General features: G+C 37.4%; 1 protein-coding gene across 4 annotated transcripts in view; it reads right to left on the reverse strand.

Moving 5' to 3' along the window:
• Nucleotides 1–27,257, reverse strand: part of LARP1B (La ribonucleoprotein 1B) — a 149,496-nt gene that overhangs the window by 14,163 nt on the left and 108,076 nt on the right. For 3 of the 4 annotated variants that reach the window (XM_049885340.1, XM_049885338.1, XM_049885337.1), the window contains 2 exons: nt 16,755–16,966; nt 16,188–16,294 (listed from right to left, as the gene is read on the reverse strand). In XM_049885340.1, the coding sequence (XP_049741297.1) occupies nt 16,188–16,294; nt 16,755–16,966 (319 nt within the window). Of the gene's footprint in view, nt 1–16,187; nt 16,295–16,754; nt 16,967–27,257 lie in introns of those variants that run through there. The other variant, XM_049885339.1, reaches the window with a different exon arrangement.

A 27,257-nucleotide genomic window follows, 5' to 3' on the forward strand; every position in this document is an offset into this window, starting at 1 on the left:
GGCCACATGAACCAGCGACTACATCATCTGGAGTCCAGAAGAACTAGATGGTGCCTGGCTACAACCGATGACTCCCCTGACAGAGAATAGAACAGAGAACCCCTGAGGGAGCAGGAGAGCAGTGGGATGCAGACCCCAAATTCTCATAAGACCAGACTTAATGGTCTGACTGAGACTGGAAGAACCCTGGTGGTCATGGCCCCCAGACCTTCTGTTGGCCCAGGACAGGAACCATGCCCAAAGCCAACTCTTCAGACATGGATTGGACTGGACAATGGGTTGGAGAGGGATGCTGGTGAGGAGTGATCTTCTTGGATCAGGTGGACACTTGAGACTATGTTGACATCTCCTGCCTGGAGGGGAGATGAGAGGGTGGAAGGGGTTAGAAGCTGGTGAAATGGACACGAAAAGAGAGAGTGGAGGGAGAGAGCGGGCTGTCTCATTAGGGGGAAAGTAATTGGGAGTGTGTAGCAAGGTGTATATGGGTTTTTGTGTGAGACACTGACTTGATTTGTAAACTCGCACTTAAAGCACAATGAAAATTAAAAAAAAAAAAAGCAATGGTGAGTAAAACTGCTGGTGTGAGTCAAGGCAGTGGCTCCAAACAGTGTTTACTAATTTTATTCTTCACCGCCACACACTTGCAATGGAAAACAGCCAGTTTTTACTTAGGACTGTCCTTGCTGACTCAAAGAAATTGACTTTATGAAATCTCCAAAAGCACATGTCTTTTTGTCTGTGACAAAAGTGGGAGGTAAGCATAAAGCATCTCTGTAGCATATCAGAGTAGGATGGCTGGCTTAAGGAAAAGCACGTGTGTGATTAAGTTGTGAGCTGAACTAGCTGCTGTTTTCACAAAACACCACTTTTACTGGAAAGAACAACCAACAAAGTATAGTACAAAGGATGAGAGAGAGGAAATAGAAGTATACTGTTGTAAAGTTCTTGTACAATACACGAAGCAGTACAACATTATTTTAAAATATACAGTTTTGTTAAAAATGTATACATCAATTCTACAGAACCAGTAAAAAATAACAGCATAACTAATAAACTCATAGTAGAGATAAAACAGAATAATTATAAATAATTAATTTTAAAAATACAGGAAGAGAGAGAAAAAGAACGAAGAATAGATGGGATAAGATAGAAAGCAAATACAATGACAGATTTAAATCCAGCCACATCAATAGTTTTATTAAACGTAAATAGTCTAAACATGTCACTTAAAAGATTGAAATTGTCAGAATGGTTAATAAAAAAAAGCAAAGCAAGACCCAAGTATACTGTCTACATGAAACCCACTTTAAATATAAAGATACAGATTGGTTAGAAGTAAAAGAATATGGGACATCTTGGTCAACTGGTATAATATAGTTCATAAAGTTATGTTCTACATCCTAGTTTGGTGAGTACTGTCTAGGGTCTTAAAAGCTTGCAAGCAGCCGTCTAAGATACAACTATTGGTCTCTACTCATCCAGAGTAAAAGAGAAGGAAGGAAACCAAAGACTCAAAGAAGAAACTAGCCTATGGAACAAATAGGCTACATAAACCATGGCCTCAATTACCCTGAGACAAGAAGAACTAGATGGTACTTAGCTAGAATGGGAGAAAAATGTGGAATAGAACCTCAAATTCCTCAAAAAAAAAAAAAAAAAAAAACCCAGACCTACTGAACTGGCTGAGAATGGAGGTCTCCCCAAAACTACTGCCCTGAAATACTCTTCCAACTTTGAACCAAAACTACCCTTTAGGTCACCTTGTGGCTAAATAACAAACTGGCTCAAAAAACAATGAACATCACCAATAAAAACTATGCTTTTTTAAAAAATCACCTATATGAGACCAAATGGTCAACAATTACTTTAAAACAGAGATGAGAATGTAAGGGTCAGAGAAACTAGATTAGTGGAAACAGAACAACCAGAACGGAAATAATGAGAATGTTCACACAATGTGAAGAACGTAAGCAACATCACTAAACAAGTTGTGTAGAAATTGTCGAATGGGAACCTAAACTGCTGTGTAAATCTTCACCAAAAACACAATATTATTAAATAAAAAAAAAGTAAAAGAATATACCATGGGAAACACTAATCAAAAGAAAGTTGGAGCAACTACATCAATATCAGACAAGGTAGACATGAAAATAAGGATATTATCAAGGATAAAAGGAAACATTACATAGGATAAAGGGAGCTACTCATTAAGACACAATAATCTAAATGTGTATTGACTTAACAATACCTTTAAAACACCTATAATAAAAAATGCTAGAAAAGAAAGAAGAAACAGCAAATCTATGATAGAAAAGTCAACATTCCTTTCTCAATAATTGATAGAACAAGTACACAGAAAATCAGTTAAGGATACAGAAGACCTGAACAATATTATCAACCATCTTGGACTTTGTTATGGATTGAATTATGTCCATCAAAAATATGTGTTGTAACTCCTAACCTCTATGCCTGCGAAGGAAACCCGGTGGTTAAGAGCTATGGTTAAGAGCTATGGCTGCTAACCAAAAGGTTAAGGTAGTTCAAATCCACCAAGCGTCCCTTGGAAACTCTATGGGATAGTTCTACTCTGTCCTATAGGATTGCTATGAGTTAGAATCGACTCAAAGTTTTTGTTTTTGTTTTTGGATGCCTGTGGTTATAATTCCATTTGGGAATGGGTTGTCCTTGTTATGTTAATGAGGCAAGATTAGTGTAGGGTATACCTTGAGTCATCCTCTTCTGAGATATAAAAGAGATAAATTATCAAATATCTGCACAGAGCAAAGATGGGAGAAGAGAAATGCCCCAGAGCAGAAGCTCGAAAGAGATAAGGACCTTCCTCCAGAGCCAGCAGAGAAAGAAAGCCTTCCCCTAGAGTTGGCATCTGGAATTTGGACTCCTAGCCTCCTAAACTGAAAAAACAAATTTCTGTTTGTTAAAGCCACCCATTTGTATTTCTGTTATAGCAGCACTAGATAACTAAGGCAGACCTAAATGGCAATTATAGGACAGTTTACTCAACAACTCACAGAATGTACATTTTTTTTTTTTTCCAGTGCACATGGAACATTCACCAAGATACATCATATTCTGGGCAATAAACCAAATCTCAACAATATTAAAAGAATTGAAATTATACAAAGCATGTTCTTGGACAATAAGAGAAACTAAAAATTGAAAGGTATCTGGAAAATCCCCAAATATCTGAAAATTAGATAACACACTTCAAAAATAACTTATGAATTAAAGAAGAAATTATAAGGGAAATTAGAAAATCTTTTGAATAGAAAGAGTCTCAATTTCAAAAGTACTTAACCTGTAGTTTTTCTTGGATAATGCACTAATTTTAATCTAGTTGCTTTAGAACTGAGGCATGTACCATCCACACAGATTGCTTACCATTTTCAAATTATCTTTTTCATTTCCTTTACAGGCTCCTCCTCCTTTTACCTCTCTCTTCAAGACTGGTGTTCCTCAAAGCTTTTTCCTAGAACTAGAACCTCTGCTCTTCTCATTCTACACACTCTCCCTAGTACAGTTATCTACTGCAAAACTCGTATTTCTAGGCCAGATATCACTCACTTTTGAGCTGTTGATCATATATACAATTGCATTCTGGATACCTTCATCTGGATCTTTCACACACACCTCAAATACTCAAAAGGTTTTAAACTGACTTCACAATCTCTACATCCAAACATACTCTTTTCTCTAGCACCTACTCTACCAATTAATGGTACCAGCAAGTCCTCAAGCTAGAAAATTAAAGTAATCCCTAACTCTTGGCTAATACTATACACTTTCTTCAGACCTCTACTGCTATAAAACCAAAAACCAAACCCAGTGCCGCCGAGCTGATTCCGACTCATAGCGACCCTATAGGAAAGAGTAGAACCACCCCATAGAGTTTCCAAAGAGCGCCTGGTGGGTTCGAACTGCCGACCCTTTGGTTAGCAGCCATAGCACTTAATGACTATGCCACCAGGGTTTCCCTGCTGCTCTAAGGGTCACGCGAGTCTTCCTGCCATGAAATTTATCACTCATTATTATAACTACTTGTTTGCCATCCCTGAATTAAGATCCAGAAAGATGGGAACTGCATTTACCTTGCTCCCTGCTGTATCCTCAGTCGCTAGAAAAGTGCCTAACACACTATAAGTCCCTGTATTCCTGATACATTTTTGTTGTGCGGCATGATGGAGTGGTGGCTGGGAATGAATAAATCACTATATAAATTTACTTAATAACAAAAATATAAATCTTTAGAAATATTTTCTTAACTAAATGTAAGAACTATGAACTAACCAGATTATTTGCTTACATTTTCCAACATTATCTGTTGATTTCTAAATATACTGCTCCCATAAAAATACTCTGAGGACAAACTCAAATCACTTAGAACTCAAAATAACTGTCAACCCCTTTATCACTGCTCTTATTCAACATTGTGCTGGAGGTCCTAGCCAGAGCAATTAGGCTAGATAAAGAAATAAAGAGCGTCCAGATTGGCAAGGAAGAAGTAAAAATATCTCTATATGCAGACGACATGATCTTATATACAGAAAACCCTAAGGAATCCTCAAGAAAACTACTGAAACTAATAGAAGAGTTCAGCAGAGTACTGGGGTACAAGATAAACATACAAAAACCAGTTGGGAGGTGGGGCCAAGATGGCGGACTAGGTAGACGCTACCTCGGATCCCTCTTGCAACAAAGACTCAGAAAAACAAGTGAATCGATCACATACATAACAATCTACGAACCCTGAACAACAAACACAGATTTAGAGACGGAGAACAAACAAATACGGGGAAGCAGTGACTGTTTTCGGAGCCTGGTGCCAGCGTCCCAGTCAGGTAACCTTGGTGCCGGGCTTAGGTCTGGGCCCAGGGGAGTTGAACTCAAAATCTTGTGATGGAGCAACAAGGGGCGCAGCCCTACCCCCCTGAACTGACCCCGGGAGGGGGCCCGGCCAGTCCGTGAGGGCGGCGTAGCAACGCGGCTGGTGGGAGAAATCCCCGGGAGGCAGTGACTGGTTTTGGAGCCGGAGTGCAGTGTCCCAGCCAGGGAACCTTGGCGCCGGGCTTTTGACTGGGCACTGTCACGGCGCAAGCATGGGGCGTAGCCCTTCTCCCCTGAACTAACACCGGGAGGGGGCCCAGCCGGTCTGCGGGGGCGGCGCGGGAACGCGGCTGGCGGGACGAGAAGTCCCCGGGAGGCAGCGACTGATTTTGGAGCCAGGAGTGCAGCCTCCCAGCAGGGCAACCTTGACGATGGGCTTTGGACTGGCAGCGGAGGATCTGACCGCGGCTTCAGCGGGCCAAACCCTCAGGGGCAATCTCCACACAGCCAGCACACATAGGCAACATGCCCCTTGGGAATCTCAGATAAAATAGTCATTCCAAGCAAGATAAGCAACTTTGGCTATATTCTGGGGTGCTACTCTCCTGTTTCTCTGAACCCTCCCCCACCCTTCCCAGGCGGCTTCATTAACATTGGAATTTCCTGAGCCAGAGGGAGAACGGCTCCGGCTCCACGGTGGCTTTGCTTTTCCCTTTTCTTTTTTTTGGTCTTTTCCTAACCCATTCTTCCGGCCTGAGAGAAGGAACCACAAAAAACCCAGGGACCAAAAATCCATCCCTAATTGGACTAAAAACACAGAAACAGCTACAGCCAAGCATATATGATCCAAATCTCGGACTTTCATCCTTACAGGAACAAGGTGGCGGTTATAATCCAAAGGCAGTTCTGATAGGGATCTGACTGCATTTTTTTTTTTGCGGATTTTCTGGAAAAACAAGTTTCCCAGCTCTGATATCTCTGCTTATTCAACAGAGCCCTAACTGACCCATAACAGGGAACTGAGGGCTGAAGCTCCCCCCAGACCACCTAGCGTCTTGCCTCAGGGGTCTAAGGAGGGTGACACCTACCAATCAGTAGAGGTACTTGCACTGGGGGCCTAAGGTACAGCTGCAGTGCCCTCCCACCAAGGTGCTACAGGAATAGAGACACACCTACCTCACTGACACTTGGGGGAAGCCTGTCAGCATCCTGCCCCGCCTGGAGGGTGAACCCCAGCTGCTAATAGAATCTGGTGCACACAACTATCACCACTACTTCTCGAGGTGGATAGGTGTTACGGTGCAGCACACACTTGATGACCCCAAATCAGATTCTACTCAAGAATAGTGAATAGACTCAGGCATGTATATCTGGCAACAGCCCAAACCAGCTGGTAATAGGTCATAAGTAAGTCAAGGGCTACAACAAGCAAGACAGCACAATCTAGTAGCCCATCCACGTATACTGAAAGAAAACAAAACAAGATAAGACTCAGTGAGCAATTACAGAATAAACCACTACTTTTTTTTTTATCTCTTAGTGATCGATTGGAGACAGCAGTCGATATCAAACCACATAAAGAAGCAGACCATGACAGCTTCTACAACCCCGCAAACAAAAGAATCAAAATCTTTCCCAAATGAAGATACAATCCTGGAATTATCAGATACAGAATATAAAAAACTAATTTACAGAATGCTTCAAGATATCAGGGACGACCTCAGAAACGAAATAAGGCAAACGCAGAAAAAGCCAAGGAACACACTGATAAAACAGTTGAAGAACTCAAAAAGATTATTCAAGAACATAGTGGAAAAATTAATAAGTTGCAAGAATCCATAGAGAGACAGCATGTAGAAATCCAAAAGATTAACAATAAAATTACAGAATTAGACAACGCAAGAGGAAGTCAGAGGAGCAGACTCGAGCAATTAGAATGCAGACTGGGAAATCTGGAGGACCAGGGAATTAACACCAACATAGCTGAAAAAAAATCAGATAAAAGAATTTAAAAAAATTAAGAAACCCTAAGAATCATGTGGGACTCTATCAAGAAGGATAATTTGCGTGTGATTGGAGTCCCACGGGGGGGAGGACAGAAAACACAGAGAAAATAGTTGAAGATCTGCTGACAGAAAACTTCCCTGACATCATGAAAGACGAAAGGATATTTATCCAAGATGCTCACTGAACCCCATTTAAGACTGATCCCAAAAGAAAAACACCAAGACATAGTATCATCAAACTTGCCAAAACCAAAGATAAAGAGAAAATTTTAAAAGCAGCCAGGGAGAAAAGAAAGGTCTCCTTCAAGGGAGAATCAATAAGAATAAGTTCAGACTACTCAGCAGAAACCATGCAGGCAAGAAGGCAATGGGATGACATATACAGAGCACTGAAGGAGAAAAACTGCCAGCCAAGGATCATATATCCAGCAAAACTCTCTCTGAAATATGAAGGCGAAATTAAGATATTTACAGATAAACACAAGCTTAGAGAATTTGCAAAAACCAAACCACAGCTACAAGAAATACTAAAGGAAATTGTTTGGTCAGAAAACCAATAATATCAGATACCAGCACAACACAAGGTCACAAAACAGAACAACCTGATATCAACTCAAATAGGGAAATCACAAAAACAAATTAAGATTAATTAAAAAAAAAAATTGCTCATAACAGGGAATCATTGAAGTCAATACGTAAAAGATCACAATAATCAAAAAGAGGGACTAAATACAGGAGGCATAGAACTGCCATATGGAGAGGGATACAAGGCGATATAGGACAATACAAGTTAGGTTTTTACTTAGAAAAATAGGGGTAAATATTAAGGTAACCACAAAGAGGTATAACAACTCCATAACTCAAGATAAAAGCCAAGAAAAACATAACGACTCAACAAACATAAAGTCAAACACTATGAAAATGAGGATCTCACAATTTACTAAGAAAAACGTCTCAACACAAAAAAGTAAGTGGAAAAATGAAATTGTCAACAACGCACATAAAAAGGCATCAAAATGACAACACTAAACACTTATTTATCTATAATTACGCTGAATGTAAATGGACTAAATGCACCAATAAAGAGACAGAGAGTCTCTGACTGGATAAAGAAACACGATCCGTCTATATGCTGCCTACAAGAGACACACCTTAGTCTTAGAGACACAAACAAACTAAAACTCAAAGGATGGAAAAAAATATATCAAGCAAACAATAAGCAAAAAAGAAGAGGAGTAGCAATATTAATTTCTGACAAAATAGACTTTAGACTTAAATCCACCACAAAGGATAAAGAAGGACACTACATAATGATTAAAGGGACAATTGATCAGGAAGATATAACCATATTAAATATTTATGCACCCAATGACAGGGCTGCAAGATACATAAATCAAATTTTAACAGAACTGAAAAGTGAGATAGACACCTCCACAATTATAGTAGGAGACTTCAACACACCACTTTCGGAGAAGGACAGGACATCCAGTAAGAAGCTCAATAGAGACACGGAAGACCTAATTACAACAATCAACCAACTTGACCTCATTGACTTATACAGAACTCTCCACCCAACTGCTGCAAAGTATACTTTTTTTCTAGCGCACATGGAACACTCTCTAGAATAGACCACATATTAGGTCATAAAACAACCCTTTGCAGAATCCAAAACATCGAAATATTACAAAGCATCTTCTCAGACCACAAGGCAATAAAACTAGAAATCAATAACAGAAAAACTAGGGAAAAGAAATCAAATACTTGGAAAATGAACAATACCCTCCTGAAAAAAGACTGGGTTATAGAAAACATCAAGGAGGGAATAAGGAAATTCATAGAATGCAACGAGAATGAAAATACTTCCTATCATAACCTCTGGGACACAGCAAAAGCAGTGCTCAGAGGCCAATTTATATCGATAAATGCACACATACAAAAAGAAGAAAGAGCCAAAAGCAGAGAACTGTCCCTACAACTTGAACAAATAGAAAGTGAGCACTAAAAGAATCCATCAGGCACCAGAAGAAAACAAATAATAAAAATTAGAGCTGAACTAAATGAATTAGAGAACAGAAAAACAATTGAAAGAATTAACAAAGCCAAAAGCTGGTTCTTTGAAAAAATTAACAAAATTGATAAACCATTGGCTAGACTGACTAAAGAAATACAGGAAAGGAAACAAATAATCCGAATAAGAAACGAGATGGGCCACATCACAACAGACCCAACGGAAATTAAAAGAATCATATCAGATTATTACGAAAAATTGTACTCTAACAAATTTGCAAACCTAGAAGAAATGGATGAATTCCTGGAAAGACACTACCTACCTAAACTAACACATTCAGAAGTAGAACAACTAAATAGACCCATAACAAAAAAAGAGGTTGAAACGGTAATCAAAAAACTCCCAACAAAAAAAAGCCCTGGCCTGGATGGCTTCACTGCAGAGTTCTACCAAACTTTCAGAGAAGAGATAACACCACTACTACTAAAGGTACTTCAAAGCATACAAAATGACGGAATACTACCCAACTCATTCTATGAAGCCACCATCTCCCTGATACCAAAACCAGGTAAAGACATTACAAAAAAAGAAAATTACAGACCTATATCCCTCATGAATATAGATGCAAAAATCCTCAACAAAATTCTAGCCAACAGAATTCAACAACATATCAAAAAAATAATTCACCACGACCAAGTGGGATTTATACCAGGTATGCAAGGCTGGTTTAATATTAGAAAAACCATTAATGTAATCCACCACATAAATAAAACAAAAGACAAAAACCACATGATCTTATCAATTGATGCAGAAAAGGCACTTCACAAAGTCCAATACCCATTTATGATAAAAACTCTCACCAAAAGAGTAATTGAAGGAAAATTCCTCAACATAATAAAGGGCATCTATGCAAAGCCAACAGCCAACATCACTCTAAATGGAGAGAACCTGAAAGCATTTCCCTTGAAAACGGGAACCAGACAAGGATGTCCTTTATCACCGCTCTTATTCAACATTGTGCTAGAAGTCCTAGTCAGAGCAATTAGGCTAGACAAAGAAATAAAGGGCATCCGGATTGGCAAAGAGGAAGTAAAATTATCTCTATTTGCAGATGACATGATCTTATACACGGAAAACCCCAACGAATCCACCAGAAAACTACTGAAACTAATAGAAGAGTTTGGCAGAGTCTCAGGTTATAAGATAAACATACAAAAATCACTTGGATTCCTCTACATCAACAAAAAGAACATCGAAGAGGAAATAACCAAATCAATACCATTCACAGTAGCCCCCAAGAAGATAAAATACTTAGGAATAAATCTTACCAAGGATGGAAAAGACCTATACAAAGAAAACTACAAAGCTCTACTACAAGATATTAAAAAGGACATACTTAAGTGGAAAAACATACCCTGCTCATGGATAGGAAGACTTAACATAGTAAAAATGTCTATTCAACCAAAAGCCATCTATACATACAATGCACTTCCGATCCAAATTCCAATGTCATTTTTTAAGGTGATAGAGAAACAAATCACCAACTTCATATGGAAGGGAAAGAAGCCTCGGATAAGCAAAGCATTACTAAGAAAGTGGGAGGCCTCACTCTACCTGATTTCAGAACCTATTATACAGCCACAGTAGTCAAAACAGCCTGGTATTGGTACAACAACAGGCACATAGACCAGTGGCACAGAATTGAGAACCCAGATATAAATCCATCCACATACGAGCAGCTGATATTTGACAAAGGCTCAGAGTCAGTTAATTGCGGAAAAGATAGTCTTTTTAACAAATGGTACTGGCATAACTGGATATCCATTTGCAAAAAAATGAAACAGGACCCATACCTCACACCAAGCACATAAACTAACTCCAAGTGGGTCAAAGGCCTAAACATAAAGACTAAAACGATAAAGATCATGGAAGAAAATATAGGGACAATCTTAGGAGCCCTAATACAAGGCATAAACAGAATACAAAACATTACCAAAAATGTCGAAGAGAAACCCGATAACTGGGAGCTCCTAAAAATCAAACACCTATGCTCATCTAAAGACTTCACCAAAAGAGTAAAAAGACCACCTACAGACTGGGAAAGAATTTTCAGCTATGACATCTCCGACCAGAGCCTGATCTCTAAAATCTATATGATTCTGTCAAAACTCAACCACAAAAAGACAAACAACCCTATCAAGAAGTGGGCAAAGGATATGAACACACACTTCACTAAAGAAGATATTCAGGCAGCTAACAGATACATGAGAAAATGTTCTCGATCATTAGCCATTAGAGAAATGCAAATTAAAACCATGATGAGATTCCATCTCACTCCACCAAGGCTGGCATTAATCCAAAAAACACAAAATAATAAATGTTGGAGAGGCTGCGGAGAGATTGGAACTCTTATACACTGCTGGTGGGAATGTAAAATGGTACAACCACTTTGGAAATCTATCTGGCGATATCTTAAACAGTTAGAAATAGAACTACCATACAACCCAGAAATCCCACTCCTCGGAATATACCCTAGAGAAATAAGAGCCTTCACACAAACAGGTATATGCACACCCATGTTTACTGCAGCTCTGTTTACAATAGCAAAAAGCTGGAAGCAACCAAGGTGTCCATCAACGGATGAATGGGTAAATAAATTGTGGTATATTCACACAATGGAATACTATGCATCGATAAAGAACAGTGACGAATCTATGAAACACTTCATAACATGGAGGAACCTGGAAGGCATTACGCTGAGTGAAATTAGTCAGAGGCAAAAGGACAAATATTGTATAAGACCACTATTATAAGATCTTGAGAAATAGTATAAACTGAGAAGAACACAGACTTTTGTGGTTACACGGCAGGGAGGGAGGGAGGGTGGGAGAGGGTTTTTTACTGATTAATTGGTAGCTAAGAACTGCTTTAGGTGAAGCGAAGGATAATACTCAATACATGGAAGGTCAGCTCAACCGGACTGGACCAAAAGCAAAGAAGTTTCCGGGATAAAATGAATGCTTCAAAGCGGAGCAAGGGCGGGCGTTTGGGGACCATGGTTTAAGGGGACTTCTAAGTCAATTGGCAAAATAATTCTATTATGAAAACATTCTGCATCCCACTTTGAAATGTGGCGTCTGGGGTCTTAAGTGCTAACAAGCGGCCATCTAAGATGCATCAATTGGTCTCAACCCACCTGGAGCAAAGGAGAATGAAGAACACCAAGGTCACATGACAACAAAGAGCCCAAGAGACACAAAGGGCCACGTGAACCAGAGACCTACATCATCCTGAAACCAGAAGAACTAGTTGGTGCCCAGCCACAATCGACGACTGCCCTGACAGGGAGCGCAACAGAGAATCCCTGAGGGAACAGGAGATCAGTGGGATGCAGACCCCAAATTTGCATAAAAAGACCATACTTAATGGTCTGACTGAGACTAGAGGAATCCCGGCGGTCATGGTCCCCAAACCTTCTGTTGGCACAGGACAGGAACCATCCCCGAAGACAACTCATCAGACATGAAAGGGACTGGACAGTGGGTAGGTGAGAGATGCTGATGAAGAGTGAGCTAATTATATCAAGTGGTCACTTGAGACTGTGTTGGCATCTCCTGTCTGGAGGCGGGATGGGTGGATAGAGAGGGTTGGAAGCTGGCAAAATTGTCACGAAAGGAGAGACTGGAAGGGCTGACTCAAGAGGGGGAGAGCAAGTGGGAGAACGGAGTAAGGTGTATATAAACTTATATGTGACAGTCTGACTTGATTTGTAAACGTTCACTTGAAGCTCAATAAAAGTTAAAAAAAAAAAACAACCAGTTGGATTCCTCTACACCAACAAAAAGAACATTGAAGAGGAAAACACCAAATCAATACCATCTACAGTAGCCCCCAAGAAGATAAAATACTTAGGAATAAATCTTACCATAGATGTAAAAGACTTATACAAAGAAAACCACAATACACTTCTGCAAGAAACCAAAAGAGACCTACGTAAGTAGAAAAACATACCTTGCTAATGGATATAGGAAGACTTAATATTATAAAAATGTTTCTCCTACCAAAAGCGATCTATATATTTAATGCAATTCTGATCCAAATTCCAACGACATTCTTTAATGACATGGAGAAACAAATCACCAACTTCATATGTAAGGGAAAGAGGCCCCAGATAAGTAAAGCATTCTTGAAAAAGAACAAAGTGGGGGGGGTCTTAACCTACCTGATTTTAGAACTATTATTCCACCACAGTAGTCAAAACAGCCTGATACTGGTACAACAACAGATACATGGACCAATGGAACAGAATTGAGAATCCAGACATAAATCCATCCACATATGAGCAGTTCATATTTGACAAAGGCCCCAAAACAGTTAAATGGGGAAAAGACAGTCTTTTTAACAAATGGTGCTGGCATAACTGCATAGCCATCTGCAAAAAAATGAAATAAGACCCATACCTCGCTCCATGCACAAAAACGAGCTCAAAATGGATTAAAGACCTAAATATAAAATCTAAAATGATAAAGATCATGGAAGAAAAAATAGGGACAACATTAGGAGCCCAAATACATGGCATTTACAGTATACAAAACATTATAAAGAATGCAGAAGAAAAACCAGATAACTGGGAGTGCCTAAAAATCAAACACCTATGTTCATCCAAAGACTTCACCAAAAGAGTAAAAAGATTACCTACAGACTGGGAAAAAGTTTTTAGCTATGACATTTCTGATCAGCACCTGATCTCTAAAATCTACATGATACTGCAAAAACTCAACTGCAAAAAGACAAATAACCCAATTAAAAAATGGGCAAGATATGAATAGACACTTCACTAAAGAAGACATTCAGGTACCTAACAGATATATGAGGAAATGTTCACGATCATTAGCCATTAGAGAAATGCAGATCAAAACTACCATGAGATTTTATCTCACTCCAACAAGGCTGGCATTAATCCAAAAAACACAAAATAATAAATGTTGGAGAGGCTGTGGAGAGACTGGAACACTTATACAGTGCTGGTGGGAATATAAAATGGTACAACCACTTTGGAAATTGATTTGGCGCTTCCTTACAAAGCTAGACATAGAACTACCATGCAGTCCAGCAATCCCACTCCTTGGAATATATCCTAGAGAAATAACAGCCTTTACACGAACAGATACATGCACACCCATGTTCATTGCAGCACTGTTTACAATAGCAAAAAGATGGATGCAAACAAGTTGCCCATCAATGGATGAATGGATAAATAAAATATGGTATATTCACACACTGGGATGCTACACATCCATAAAGAACAGTGATGAACCTGTGAGACAGTTCATAACGTGGAAGAATCTGGAACGCAAAAGGACAAATATTGTATAAGACCCCTATTACAAGAACTGGAGAAATAGTTTAAACAGAGAAGAAAATATTCTTTCATGGTTACAAGAGGGGGAGGGAGCGAGGGTGGGAGAGGGATATTCACTAATTAGATGGTAGATAAGGACTATTTTAGGTGATGGGAAAGATAACAGACAATACAGGTGAGGTCAGCACAAGCGGACTAAACCAAAAGCAAAGAAGTTTCTGGAATAAACTGAATGCGTCAAAGGCCAGCGTAGCAGGGGTGGGTGTTTGGGGACCACGGTTTCAGGGGACATCTAAGTCAATTGGTATAATAAAATCTGTTAAGAAAACATTCTGCATCCCACCTTGGAGAGAGGCGTCTGGGATCTTAAATGCTAGCAAGCGGCCATCTAAGATGCATCAGTTGGTCTCAACCCACTTGGATCAAAGGAGAATGAAAAACACCAAGGACACAAGGTAATTACGAGCGCATGAGTCAGAAAGGGCCACATAAACCAGAGACTACATCAGCCTGAGACCAGAAGAACTAGATGGTGCCCGGCCACAACCAATGACTGCCCTGACAGGGAACATAACAGAGAACCCCTGAGGAGGCAGGAGAGCAGGAGGATGCAGACCTCAGATTCTCGTAAAAAGACCAGACTTAATGGTCTGACTGAGACTAGAACAATCCCAGTGGTCATGGCCCCCAGACCTTCGGTTGGCCCAGGACAGGAACCATTCCCAAAGCCAACTCTTCAGACATGGATTGGACTGGACAATGGGTTGGAGAGGTATGCCTGTGCAGAGCGAGCTTCTTGGATCAGGCGGACACTTGAGACTATGTTGGCATCTCCTCCCTGGAGGGGAGATGAGAGGGTGGAGGGGCTTAGAAGCTGGTGAAATGGACACGAAAAGAGAGAGTGGAGGGAGGGAGCAGACTGTCTCATTAAGGAGAGAGCAACTGGGAGTATGTAGCAAGGTGTATGTCTATAAGTTTTTGTGTCAGAGACTGACTTGATTTGTAAACTTTGACTTAAAGCACAATAAAATATTTTTTAAAAAACGTAAAAAAAAATATCAATATACCATAAGCGTACTGAAGAACATATACAATTTTGCCTTTTAGGGACAATATACCTAAGGATAAAATGTAAAGTACCAAATATGCATCACTGGAAAGACAGATTTATTGATTTTGCAAATCATGATAAACTACCAAGCTCTTCTTTTAATGAAACTAATTAATCCTTCCCCTCTAGTAATTGGTCAAAAAACATTCCTTCCCAAAGCTAAGCTTTTAAATGGAAAAATTATCAAATAATTATTCTGAAAACACCTAGCACAAACACAAGATTTGTTTGAACACAAGATAGGTTTTAGCCAAACATAAAACAATCAGCAGTAAATCACCTCTGAATCCCCTCTACGGAACGAAACCCACCTTCTGCTTTGGACCTAACCGGCACTCTAAAACACTAACAGTCTCTTCTAAAAGTCAAAAGAAAACTTACTGCTAATAATCAGTAAATCTAAATTGATTGTTTCCCAAAAAAGGAAAATACCCAAAATAATAATGTGTTTTATTTCCTTAACCTTTGTATAGTTTGAGTAGATTTGTTTAGCACTTTAATTCATTCAATAAATATCTATTAAAAACTTATTGAATGCCAGTAAGAACAAGGTACTAGAGTCTTTTCAAAGATAATAACTTTCATAGACCTAAACAGTTTATAAATCCAAGAGTACACATCTGTGGAAACTAGTTTAAATGGCAAAAATAAAAATTAAGAATAACTTCCTTACCAAATTATTCCTTTAATGTACTTACTTATTATAAAACTTTCCCTCTCGTTTCCCTTTTTAAATTTTTTTTCATTTTTCAGTAATTGCTAACATACTGACTGTTAAAAATATTCCCAAATATCTAATTAGTAACTGTTTCCAACAAATTGCAAATGAAGAACAAAACAACTTAACAAATGGGGTACCTGACAGAGGATGTTCTTGGCCCGTGATCTCTGGAATCCATTACCCAACCAACATGACACTCTAGAGGGGGATTTGTGCTGTGCCTTGTTTTTCTTTTTCTTGGACTCTAAAAAAAAAGAAGTCAAACATTGCAATTATTTTCAGTAGTGTGAACTTCACAAGTAAATTAAAACCCTCTGACTGTAAACCAACTCAAACATCTTCATACTGTGGATGACACATTATGAAATCATATGAAGTCACAAAACTCAAATATCTTACATACAAGTTACAAAACTTAACAAACAAGTCTCTTTACTGGGTTTGTAACACAAGGATTAAAGGAAATGCAACTTGGTGTGATTCTTCATTACACTTTCTGATCCTCTTTAATTATACTACTGAGTCGTAAAGAAGTTATTTGTTACCCTGAGAAAACATTGCTATGGTAAAATACCATTTTTTAATGAATTCTTACAATCAAAAATATATATTTTTTTAAATGATAGAAACTAAAAAGTCTCATTCTGTAATGTTAAAACAGGGATACAAGATGCAGGCTTTCTATTCCTGCTTGTTTTGTGCACCTTTACATCAATGGCTTTTGGTTCTTTAACAACAGGATAAAATCTTGGGGTTTTGTTAGGATCTTGTAATCTGGGTGTTCGAGGTGTGTTGGGTGTCCGAGTAGGGTGAATTCTAGGTGATTCTGGAACTGCTGTGGGCAATGAACGGGCCATTGTTGCTGAAGATACTTCTGAAATATTGAACAGCTTCTGAGCTAATTCTTCAGCCAAATCTGCAAAATAAAAAGTTGTTAAAATTATTTTAGATCCTAGCAAAATATTTTACTTTGAGAGCAAGGATAATTATAAAATTCTCTAAGCTCAAGTGATTTTTTTCATTAGTAACGTATCAAATATATATATATATAATATATTATATATAATAAACACTTGTTTATCCTCACCTAGTTTTACTAAATTTTGATTATGCTACATTTGTTTTTCTACTTTTTTTTTTTTAAAGAAAGGTAAGCTGAAGTTCACTGTGTAACCTTCCCTAATCCACCTTCCCTCCTGCATTCCCTCCTTAGAGATAACCAGGCTCTTAAATTTGGTATTTCTATATACCACTACATATATGTATATAATATTATTTTACATAATTTTAAAACTATATGTAAGTGGTGTCATATGACATATCATTTTGTATGCTATTCCTCAGCCAATATTTTGTTTATGACTCTTACTCATGCACCATTCATACAGCTCAGGTTTGTTCATTTTCACTGCTGAATAATATACTGTTATATATTATATTCCACTTTGGTGAGTCTTAGAAAGCTAAGAAGTGGCCATCTAAGATGCATCAATTGCTCTCAGCCCACCTGGAACAAAGGAGAATGAGGAACACCGAAGACACAAGGAAAATATGAGGCCAAGAGACAGGGCCACATAAGCCAGAGAGTCCATCAGTCCGAGACCAGAAGAACTAGATGATGCCCAGCTACCACCACTAACTGCCCTGACAGGGAACCCAACAGGACATCCCCGATGGAGCAGGAGAAAAGTGGGATGCAGACCTCAAATTCTAGTAAAAAGACCAGACTTTATGGTCTGACTGAGACTGGAGGGACCCCAGAGGTCATGGTCCTCGGACTATTAGCCCAAAACTAAAACCATTCCCAAAGCCAACTCTTCAGAGACAAAGATTAGACTGGACTATAAGACATAAAATGATACTGGTAAGGAGTGTGCTTCTTAGCTAAAGTAGATGAATGAGACTATGTGGGCAGCTCCTGTCTGGAGGCGAGATGAGAGGGCACAGGGGGACAGGAGCTGGTTGAATGGACATGGGAAATACAGGGTGGAGAGAAGGAGTGTGCTGCGAAATTGTGGGTGAGCCACTAGGGTCACATGACAATGTGTGTATAAGGTTTTGTATGAGAAACTGACTTGAATTTTAAACTTTCACTTAAAGCACAATTTTAGAAAATACTATTACATAAATATATCAATTTATTCATTCTCTTGCAGATGAACATTTATGTTATTTCCAAATTTTGGCTATAATCAACAAGGCTGCAATTAACATTGCTGAACACATCTTTTTGTACAGGTATGAATGTTTCCCTGGGGTTTATATCTGAAGTAGAAATGCAGAGTCAAAGGATATATGCATCTTCTGACTTACTGAATATTGATCACCTAACTGCTGTCTATTTTTGTGTTTTTTTTAACTGCTATCTATACTCTCACCATCAGCATGTGAGAGTTTCAGCTATTTCACATCCTGGCCAACACTGGGTTTTTTCCACCTTATGGAAGTTAAAAGGTATTTTCGTTTCCTTATTTACTAGTGGAAAACTCTGGTGGTGCAGTGGTTAAGTGCTACAGATGCTAACCAAAAGGTGGCAGTTCAAATCCACCAGGCACTCCTTGAAAACACTATGGGGCAGTTCTACTCTACTACAGGGTCACTATGAGTCGGAATCAACTCGACAACAATGGGTTTGATTTTTTTTTTTTTTAATTATTAATGAAGTTGAGGATATTTTCATATGTTAGTCACCATTTGGATTATCTCTTTTGTGAGTCTGTCATTCATATCCTTTGACTGTTTTTCTATTGGATTGTAATTGATTTGTTCATGAAAATCTTATGGTATGATATTAAGTAGGCCATCAGATGAATCTAGCAGTGTCAAATATATAGGTTCTATTCCTATATGGTTTTTCTTCAGACTTATCAACTTCTTTTGATCCATACAATAACATTTTGTTCATCCATTCAACGGAGTCCCTGGATGGTGTACACAGTTAAGTGCTTGACTACTAGCCTAAAGTCTGGCAGTTCAAACCCACTGACAGGTGCCTTGGAAGACAGGCACAGCAATCTGTTCTGAAAGGTCACAGCCTTGAAAATCCTAAGCAGCAGCTCTACTCTGCACATGTGGGGCCACTATGAGTCAGAATCAACTTGAAGGCAACTATCAACAACATTCATTCAACAAATATTACTGAGTGCCTACTATATGCCAAGCAAAACAGGTACTAGTTTGTAAGGTCAGAAGTGAAGTTCTCCCACTCTATTAGTCTCCCTGCTTTGTCATTTCCCCTGCACACTGTTGCGAGAACGACCGTCATGAAAAGCAATTAGATCATTTCATACTTCTACTTAAAATCCTTTAGTAGTTCCCCTTTGCCTCTATAAAAAGAGGCTCTTTATCATGGTATGTAAGACTTTCTTGACTTTGACTCATCTGTCATTCCCTGCTTCAATCCTGATGCCCCAAATAACAACTACTTGTTCCTTTTTCCTGGCTCTGTATCTTTTTATATGCTTTTTCCTTTCTGAAACTCCCCTTCCCTCATCTTTGAAACACCCACTTGAACTCATGTACTCTTCCTTTAACATCCAACACAGATGTTACCTTTCCTGGGGACGTGAGGCATTCCTTGAATACATCCTGCCAATAGAGGTAATTCTTTTTTTGTGCCACCTCTGCCTTTTTTTAATTTATTGTTTCATTAACTAAATTAAAACTATTGTTTTTTCTTTTTACATATCATCTCATTACATGTTAAGAGCAAGTTTCTGAGAGGTTCCCTGAGAGCAAGGGCTACATCTTATATTTGTATACCAGTGCCACGATAAAAACCAAAAAACCAAACTCACTGCCATTGAGTAGATTCTGACTCATAGCGACCCTATAGGATAGAGTAGAGCCGCCCCAAAGGGTTTCCAGGGAGTGGCCGGTGGATTCGAACTGCCGACATTTTAGTTAGCAGCCGAGCTATTAACCACTGCACCACAACAGCTCCAAGTGCCTAGGAAAAAGTATATCCCCACCAAATGAATGCCAAACTTAACTGAACTGCGTTATGCTGTTTTTCCTTGTACCAAAAAGATAAATAATTTTAAGTAAAAAAATATAAGCATACACTGAAAAATACGTTAAATCCAGTGCCTTTGTTAAAAAATATTCAAAGACTCAGGATTAATAACAACCTATAAACGATAAGCTTCCCTAGGACCCAGATTATGGTCTCTAAATTTCATTTCCCACTAAGATGTCTCCTCAGTGAAATAAAATCTGGAGCAGAAAAAGCATATGTTATATGAGCCTGGGAATCTTGAGCCAGAAAACAGTGAACTAAAAACAAAACAAAACTAGCATCAGGTTGTAAGGACAGAGGAGCAAACTTTACGGACTCACCAGGCAAAAATGAAGCAATCTTACCACTAAAAATAATGATATAATATAATGGATACAATACATCAAATAAATAAGATCCATGGTTTCATAATGAAAAAAACAAATCATATTTGGAGGTTGCTAGGGCACCAACTCCTTATTCAGAAAATTGATAAAAGTGAATAAAAAGAAAGAAGCATTCATCCTTCCTTTCCTGGACAAACTGAATTTCAGGGTAACCAAAGAGTTAATGAAAGAATGTTCTTCTTTATAGAAGAATTCTATGTAGAAGAGATAACACAATTAAAAGATCACTATTTCTGCAACCCTACTGAAATAAAGGATTTAGGGGATATCCATCAATGGCTGCTAAAATTACAAGGTAAAAAGTTGAAGGGAAACTTTATAATGAATGGATCAGGCTGACAACACCTGAACACAATGATCAACGTAACATCAGCAAAAGTGAGACTTACAGACATTACGTGATAAAAGAAATATTCCTGCCACCAGTGGGAGTGGGAAATGAGCCTAAATACCATCAATTTTCTATATCTAAATATTAACTCATAAAAAAATATAGAAGAGATAGAAGAACATATTAACCAAAAACCCACTGCCGTCGAGTTGATTCCAACTCATAACAACCCTAGAGGACAGAGTAGAACTGCCCCCATAGAGTTTCCAAGGAATGCCTAGCGGATTCGAACTACTGACCTTTTGGTTAGCAGCCGTAGCACTTAACCACTACACCACCAGGGTTTCCGAAGAACATATTAAATGATATAAAAGGAGATACAGTCAGGTAAATGCAGAACATAAATCCTAAGGCAAATTAACTATGTAATTTCTTCAACAAATCTTTGGCGTGGGGAAAAGAAATAGTTTGAGATTAAGACAGACCTGATGGCCTTACCAATGAAATGCAATCTGTGGACCTTGTTTAGTCCTGATTCAAAGACATACTTTAGACAAACAAGGACAACCAAACATAAACTGGGTAGTGAATAGTATTAAGGAATTACTGTTTGTTATGTGAAATAAAGGCATTATGAAGATTTACAATATATATCTATCAGTCTGCAATATCATGGAGAATTTACAGGAGAAATAATACGATTGAGACTCAACATAAAATAGCAGAAAGACAAAGGGAGGCACAGTACAAATGGGAAAAAAAAAGTCAACAATTGTTGACGCTAGGTCAGATGGGTACATATGGGTTCATTAAACGATGGTCTCCACTTCTGTTTATATCTGAACATTTCCATAGTGAAAAGGTAAATTTTATTTTTATTTTATTCTAGGTTTATTTCAGTGTGAATTTTACCCATTAATAAGAGGGGATGTATCACGTTTGTGAAGACTAAAGACCTATAGAACACTTTTATTATCCCAAAAGAAACATTTTACAAAATGTTTACGGCATAGCATATACCAATTTACAGCATTTTGACATAAAATTATCAAAAATTAATTAAGACATAAGCACAAAAAATATATTAAATATAAACATATTGCTATTAGAAATATAAATTAAGAATAAGAATATATTAAAGTTCTAGATATTATAAAAAATAACTTTGTATCAAAATCATAGGCCATCTCTTCCACATGAATACTGATAACAGCATTATTCATAATTGCCAAAAGTGAAAACAATCCAAGTATCCATCAGTTCTTGAATGGATAAATAAAATGCGGTATAGGCATACTACGTATTACTACTCAGCAAGAAAAAAGGAGCAAAGTATTGATACATACAACAACATGAATGAACCTCAAAATATTATGCTAAATGAAAAAAGCTAGACACATAACTATGTATCATATGATTCACTTTATATGAAATTCCTAGGAAATACAAAGTCATAGAGACAGTAAATCAGCCTCAGGCTGAAGGTGGGAATGGGGACTAAGTGCAAATTGTCATGAGAGAACTTTTTAGAATGAAAATATTATTCTAAAACTGGATTGTGTTAGTGAACAAATATATAAATATAATTTACTAAAACTCATTGAACTGTACACTTAAAATGTGTGAATATTATGGTATATAAATTATACCTCAATAAAACTGTAAAACGACAATGAAACAGGCCATCTGTTCTTCTGGGCACCTCAACTGTGATTGTCTAGCATACACTTTCTGCTACAAGCTTATCAGAGAATACTGAAAGAGGAACAGCCCTAAGGCAGTGATTTTCAAAGTGTGGTCCTGGGACCAACAGCATTAACATAACCTGGAAACATTTTAGAAATGCATATTCTCAGTCCCACATCAGCTTACAGAATCAGAAACTCTGGGTATGGAGTTGTTAATCTCTTTTAATAAACTTTCCAGGTGATTCTGATATTTCCTAAAGTTTAAGACCCACTGGACTAAGGTGTGTGCTAAGTATTCTACTAATAAAGATTTTCCAAATTTTATCTCTACTAAATCATTGCGTAGCTGTATATTTGGACCATATGAACCTGGTCCATAGTTGCTATTCTCTTTAGAGACAAGAATTGCTCTATAAATAAAACTTAATATTATACTCTTGCTGTTCACTGAAGTATGATAATAAAAAATGCCACATGAGGACTGGCACTTTAGTTTTTGGAAATAAAAATGCCACCAAAGTAGGAATTGGGAATTTTTTCTGTAAAGGGTCAGAGAGTAAATATTTTTGGTTTTTCAAGTCATAAGGTCTCTGCTGAAACTATACAACTCTGCCTTTATAGCACAAAAACAGCTATAGATAACATGTAAATGAAGGGTGTGGCCATATTTGCACAGAGTGGACTGATTTTGTCCCATTGGCCACAGTTTGCTGAAAACTGAACAAGAACAGTCAGACAGACAGAGATCCAAATACTGCATTTGCATTTTGCTTACAAAAAAAAGTTCTTATGTATTCAGTAAGGTAGAGAAAAGCCAGAGCATGTTAAAAAGAGACAGACAGACAATATAAAAAAGATCCCAATCAAACTTTTAGAGAAGAAAAACACAATACCTGAGATCAAAACTTCATTGGATAAGATGAACAATAGTTTAGGCACTATAGAAGAAAAGACTAATGAGCTAGAAGACAAGAAATAGAAACTATCCAAAACAAAATACAGAAAGAAAAAAAAAAACCGGGGTGGAGGGTAGGTGGGTTGAGGGAACAACAAAGCATTAGTAAGCTATGGAGAAACTTCAGGTGGCCTAGTATGCTTGAAGTGGCCTAGTAATTGGAGTGCTGGACGGAAGAATTCTTAATTTAAAATTATGACAAAAATTTTCTGAATTTGATTTTAAAGATACATATATAGTATATATGTGTAATGTGTATGTACATACATATGTTGCATGCTATTTGAGTCGATTCTGATTCATAGCTGACCCTGCTGGATAGAGTAGAACTGCCCCATAGGGTTTCCAAAGCTGTAATCTTTATGGAAGGAGCCCTGGTGGCACAGTGGTTGAAGTGCTCAACTGCTAAACAAAAGGTTGGCAGCTTGAGCTCACCAGCTGCTCTGGGGGAGAAAGACGTGGCAATCTGCTTCTGTAAGGATTTAAGGCCTTGGAAACCCTATTGGGTAGTTCTACTCTGTCTTTGCAGGGCCACTACAAGTCAGAATTGACTTGATGACAATGTTTGTTTTTTTTTTTTTGGTTAATTTTTACAGAAGCAGATCATCTCATTTTTCTCCTGCAGAGTGGCTAGTGGGTTCAAACTACTGACCTTTTGGTTAGTAGCTGAGCACTTAACCCCTGTGCCACCAGGGCTCCTTTTTACATATGTGTGCATGTGTATATATATATTTTATTTATACATACATACATACATGTGTATATGTGTGTGTATATGTATGTATATATCCAAGAAACTCAGTGAGCCCAAGCATAAGAAACATGAAGAAAACTATACCAAGGCAGTCATAATTAAATTGCTTACAACTAGAGATAAATAAAAAATATTAAAATCAGCCAGAATCCATAGAAATTCTCAATCTGAAGAACAAATAACTACAACTGAAAAAAAATACTAACAAAGTCTTAGGAGCCTATGGAGCAACAATGAAAGGTCTAGGAGAGGAGAAAGAGTATAGAAATAAAAAATTTTGAAGAAATAATAGCTGAAAACTTCTCAAGTTTGGCAAAAGACGTAAATCTACAGATTCAAGAAATTGATATAGACCCAAAAGAATTGATGTCCAAACACATCACACTCTAATTGCTGAAAATTTAAGACAAGTAAAAAATCTTGAAAGCAACCAAAGAAAAAGAACACACTGCCTATAGAGAAACAGTTTGAATGACTATGATTTTTTTCTATCAGAAATCATGAAGGGCAGAAGGAAGTAGCAAGTTTTTAAAGTGCTGAAAGAAAAGAACTATCAACCCAGAATTCTATATCCCGTGAAAATATCCTTTGGGAAAATATCATTCATTCTCCATGAAAGAAAGCTGACTCATAGGCAGCAGACCTTCTCTAAAAGAACTACTACAGAAAGTGTTTAAAACAAAAGGTAGATGATACCAGAAAGAAACATGGAACATCACAAATGGAAGAAGAGCAATAGAATGGTAAAAATCTGGATAAATATAATAGATATTCGCCTTCTGAGCTCTTTAAAACATGTTGATGATCAAAAGCAAAAACTATTACATTGTCTGATGAACGGTTCAATGTAGGTAGATACAACATGACTATAGCATAAAGAAATCTATACGGTGATAAAGTTTCTACATACCTATTGTAGTGATGATTCTAAATAGGCTTTTAAAAGTTAAGTATGTATTTTTCAATCCTTACAGCAACCACTAAAAAAACTGTACAAAGAAGTGTATGTGTCAAACTCACGATAAATTAAAATGGAATACAAAGAAAATGTACAAATAACCCAGAAGAAGGCAGGAGAAGGGAAACAGAGAAAAACAAAATAGTGAACAAACAAAACAAATAATAATACAGTAGACCTAAATCCAAATATATTAATAATTACATTAAATGTAAATTGTCTAAACATATGAATTAAAAGGCAGATTGTCAGACTGGGGAAAAAACAGGACCCAACTATATGGTGCCTATAAGAAACTCACTTCAAATATAATGCTAAAGTAGGCTGCAAGTAAAAGGATGGAAAAAGAGATACCATATCCATGCAAACAGTAATCAAGAGAATGCTGAGTGGCTATATTAATATCCAACTAGATTTCAGAGCAAAGAAAATTATCAGGGATAATGAGGATCAATATATATTGATAAAAGGATCAATTCACTAACCTATGTTAATAAACTTAAATCTAAACACAATAAATGTATCAAACGAGCATGAAAATACACAACGCAAAAACTGACAGAAGTTAAAGGAGAAACAGACAAATCTGTAATTATAGTTGGAGACTTCAACACTCCTCTCAGTAACTGATAGAACTAGTAGGAAAAAAACCAGGAAGGATATAGAGCTCAACAACAACCATTACCAACTGAATCTAATAGACATTTATAGAACATTTTACCCTAAAACAGCAGAATACATGCTTTTTTTTAATGCACTGGAGCATTCACCAAGACAGACCAAATTGTGGATCATAAAATAAATTTTTTCCTGAGTGCGCTCTGGTAGTTTGTGTCTAAGGAATGAATATTTCATGAAAGTTGTTTGTAATAAAACTTTTCTACATAACTGATGGATCGAAGAAAAAAATATACGTGAAATTGGAAAATATTTGGAATTGAATGAAAACGAAAACACATTATCAAAATTTGTGAGATTCTGCTAAAATAGTACTTAGAGAAATTTATAGTACTAAATGCATATAACAGAAAGGGAAAAAGGTCTCAAATCAAATATTTAAGTTTCCACCTTAAGAAACTAGAAAAAGAAGAGCAAAATAAACCCAGTCAAACGGAAAGAAGGGGATAATAAAGAGCACAAATTAATGAAATTTGGAACAGAGAAATAATAAGGTAAATCAATGAAAACGAAATTGATAAACTGATAAACCTCTAGCCAGACTGACCAAGGGAAAAAATGAAGAAAAAAAGACACAAATTACGAACACAGGAGTGAAAGAAGAGACATGCTTGTAAATATTAAAAGAGCAAAAAGGGAGTATTACAAACAAGTTCCTTAGACACAAACTACAAAGCTCATTCAGGAAAAAATAGATTACCTATTACATATATCTATTTTAAAAAATTAAATTTGTAAACAAAAAATTTTGCAGTAATTCTACATCCAGATGGCTTCACTGGTGAATTCTACCAACCCTGTAAGGAATAACCAAAAAAAAACGCAAACCTGTTGCTGTCAAGTCGATTCTGACTGATAGTGACCCTATAGGACAGAGTAGAACTGCCCCATAGGGTTTCCAAGGAGCACCAAGGAGCTCTTAACCACTAAGCCACTAGGGTTTCCCTGTAGGCAATAAATTATGCCAATCCTATACAAACTCTTCCAAAACATAGAAGATGAGGGACCACTTTCCAATTCATTTCATGAGGTCAGCACTAGCCCAATACCAAAACCAGACAAAGATAACCCCCCCAAAAGAGAACACTACAGACCAATATTCCTCATGAATATAGTGAAAAATCCTCAAAAACAAAAAACCAGCAAATGAAATCTAACAACATATAAAAAGGATCATATATTGTGACCAATTGAGGTTTATCCTGAGAATGCAAGACTAGTTCAACATTTGCAAACCAATCAATGTAATTTTACAACATCAACAGACTAATAAGATAAACCATATGATTTCAAAAGATACAGAAAAAAGAAAATTCAATATCCATTCATGATTAAAAACTCTCAGCGAACTAGGAATAAGAAGGCAACTTCCCCAAGCTGATAAAGGGCATCTATGAAAAACCAATAACTAATATCATACACTTCATGGCGAAAGACTG

This window comes from Elephas maximus, chromosome 5 (assembly GCF_024166365.1).
Source record: "Elephas maximus indicus isolate mEleMax1 chromosome 5, mEleMax1 primary haplotype, whole genome shotgun sequence".
Taxonomy (NCBI): domain Eukaryota; kingdom Metazoa; phylum Chordata; class Mammalia; order Proboscidea; family Elephantidae; genus Elephas; species Elephas maximus.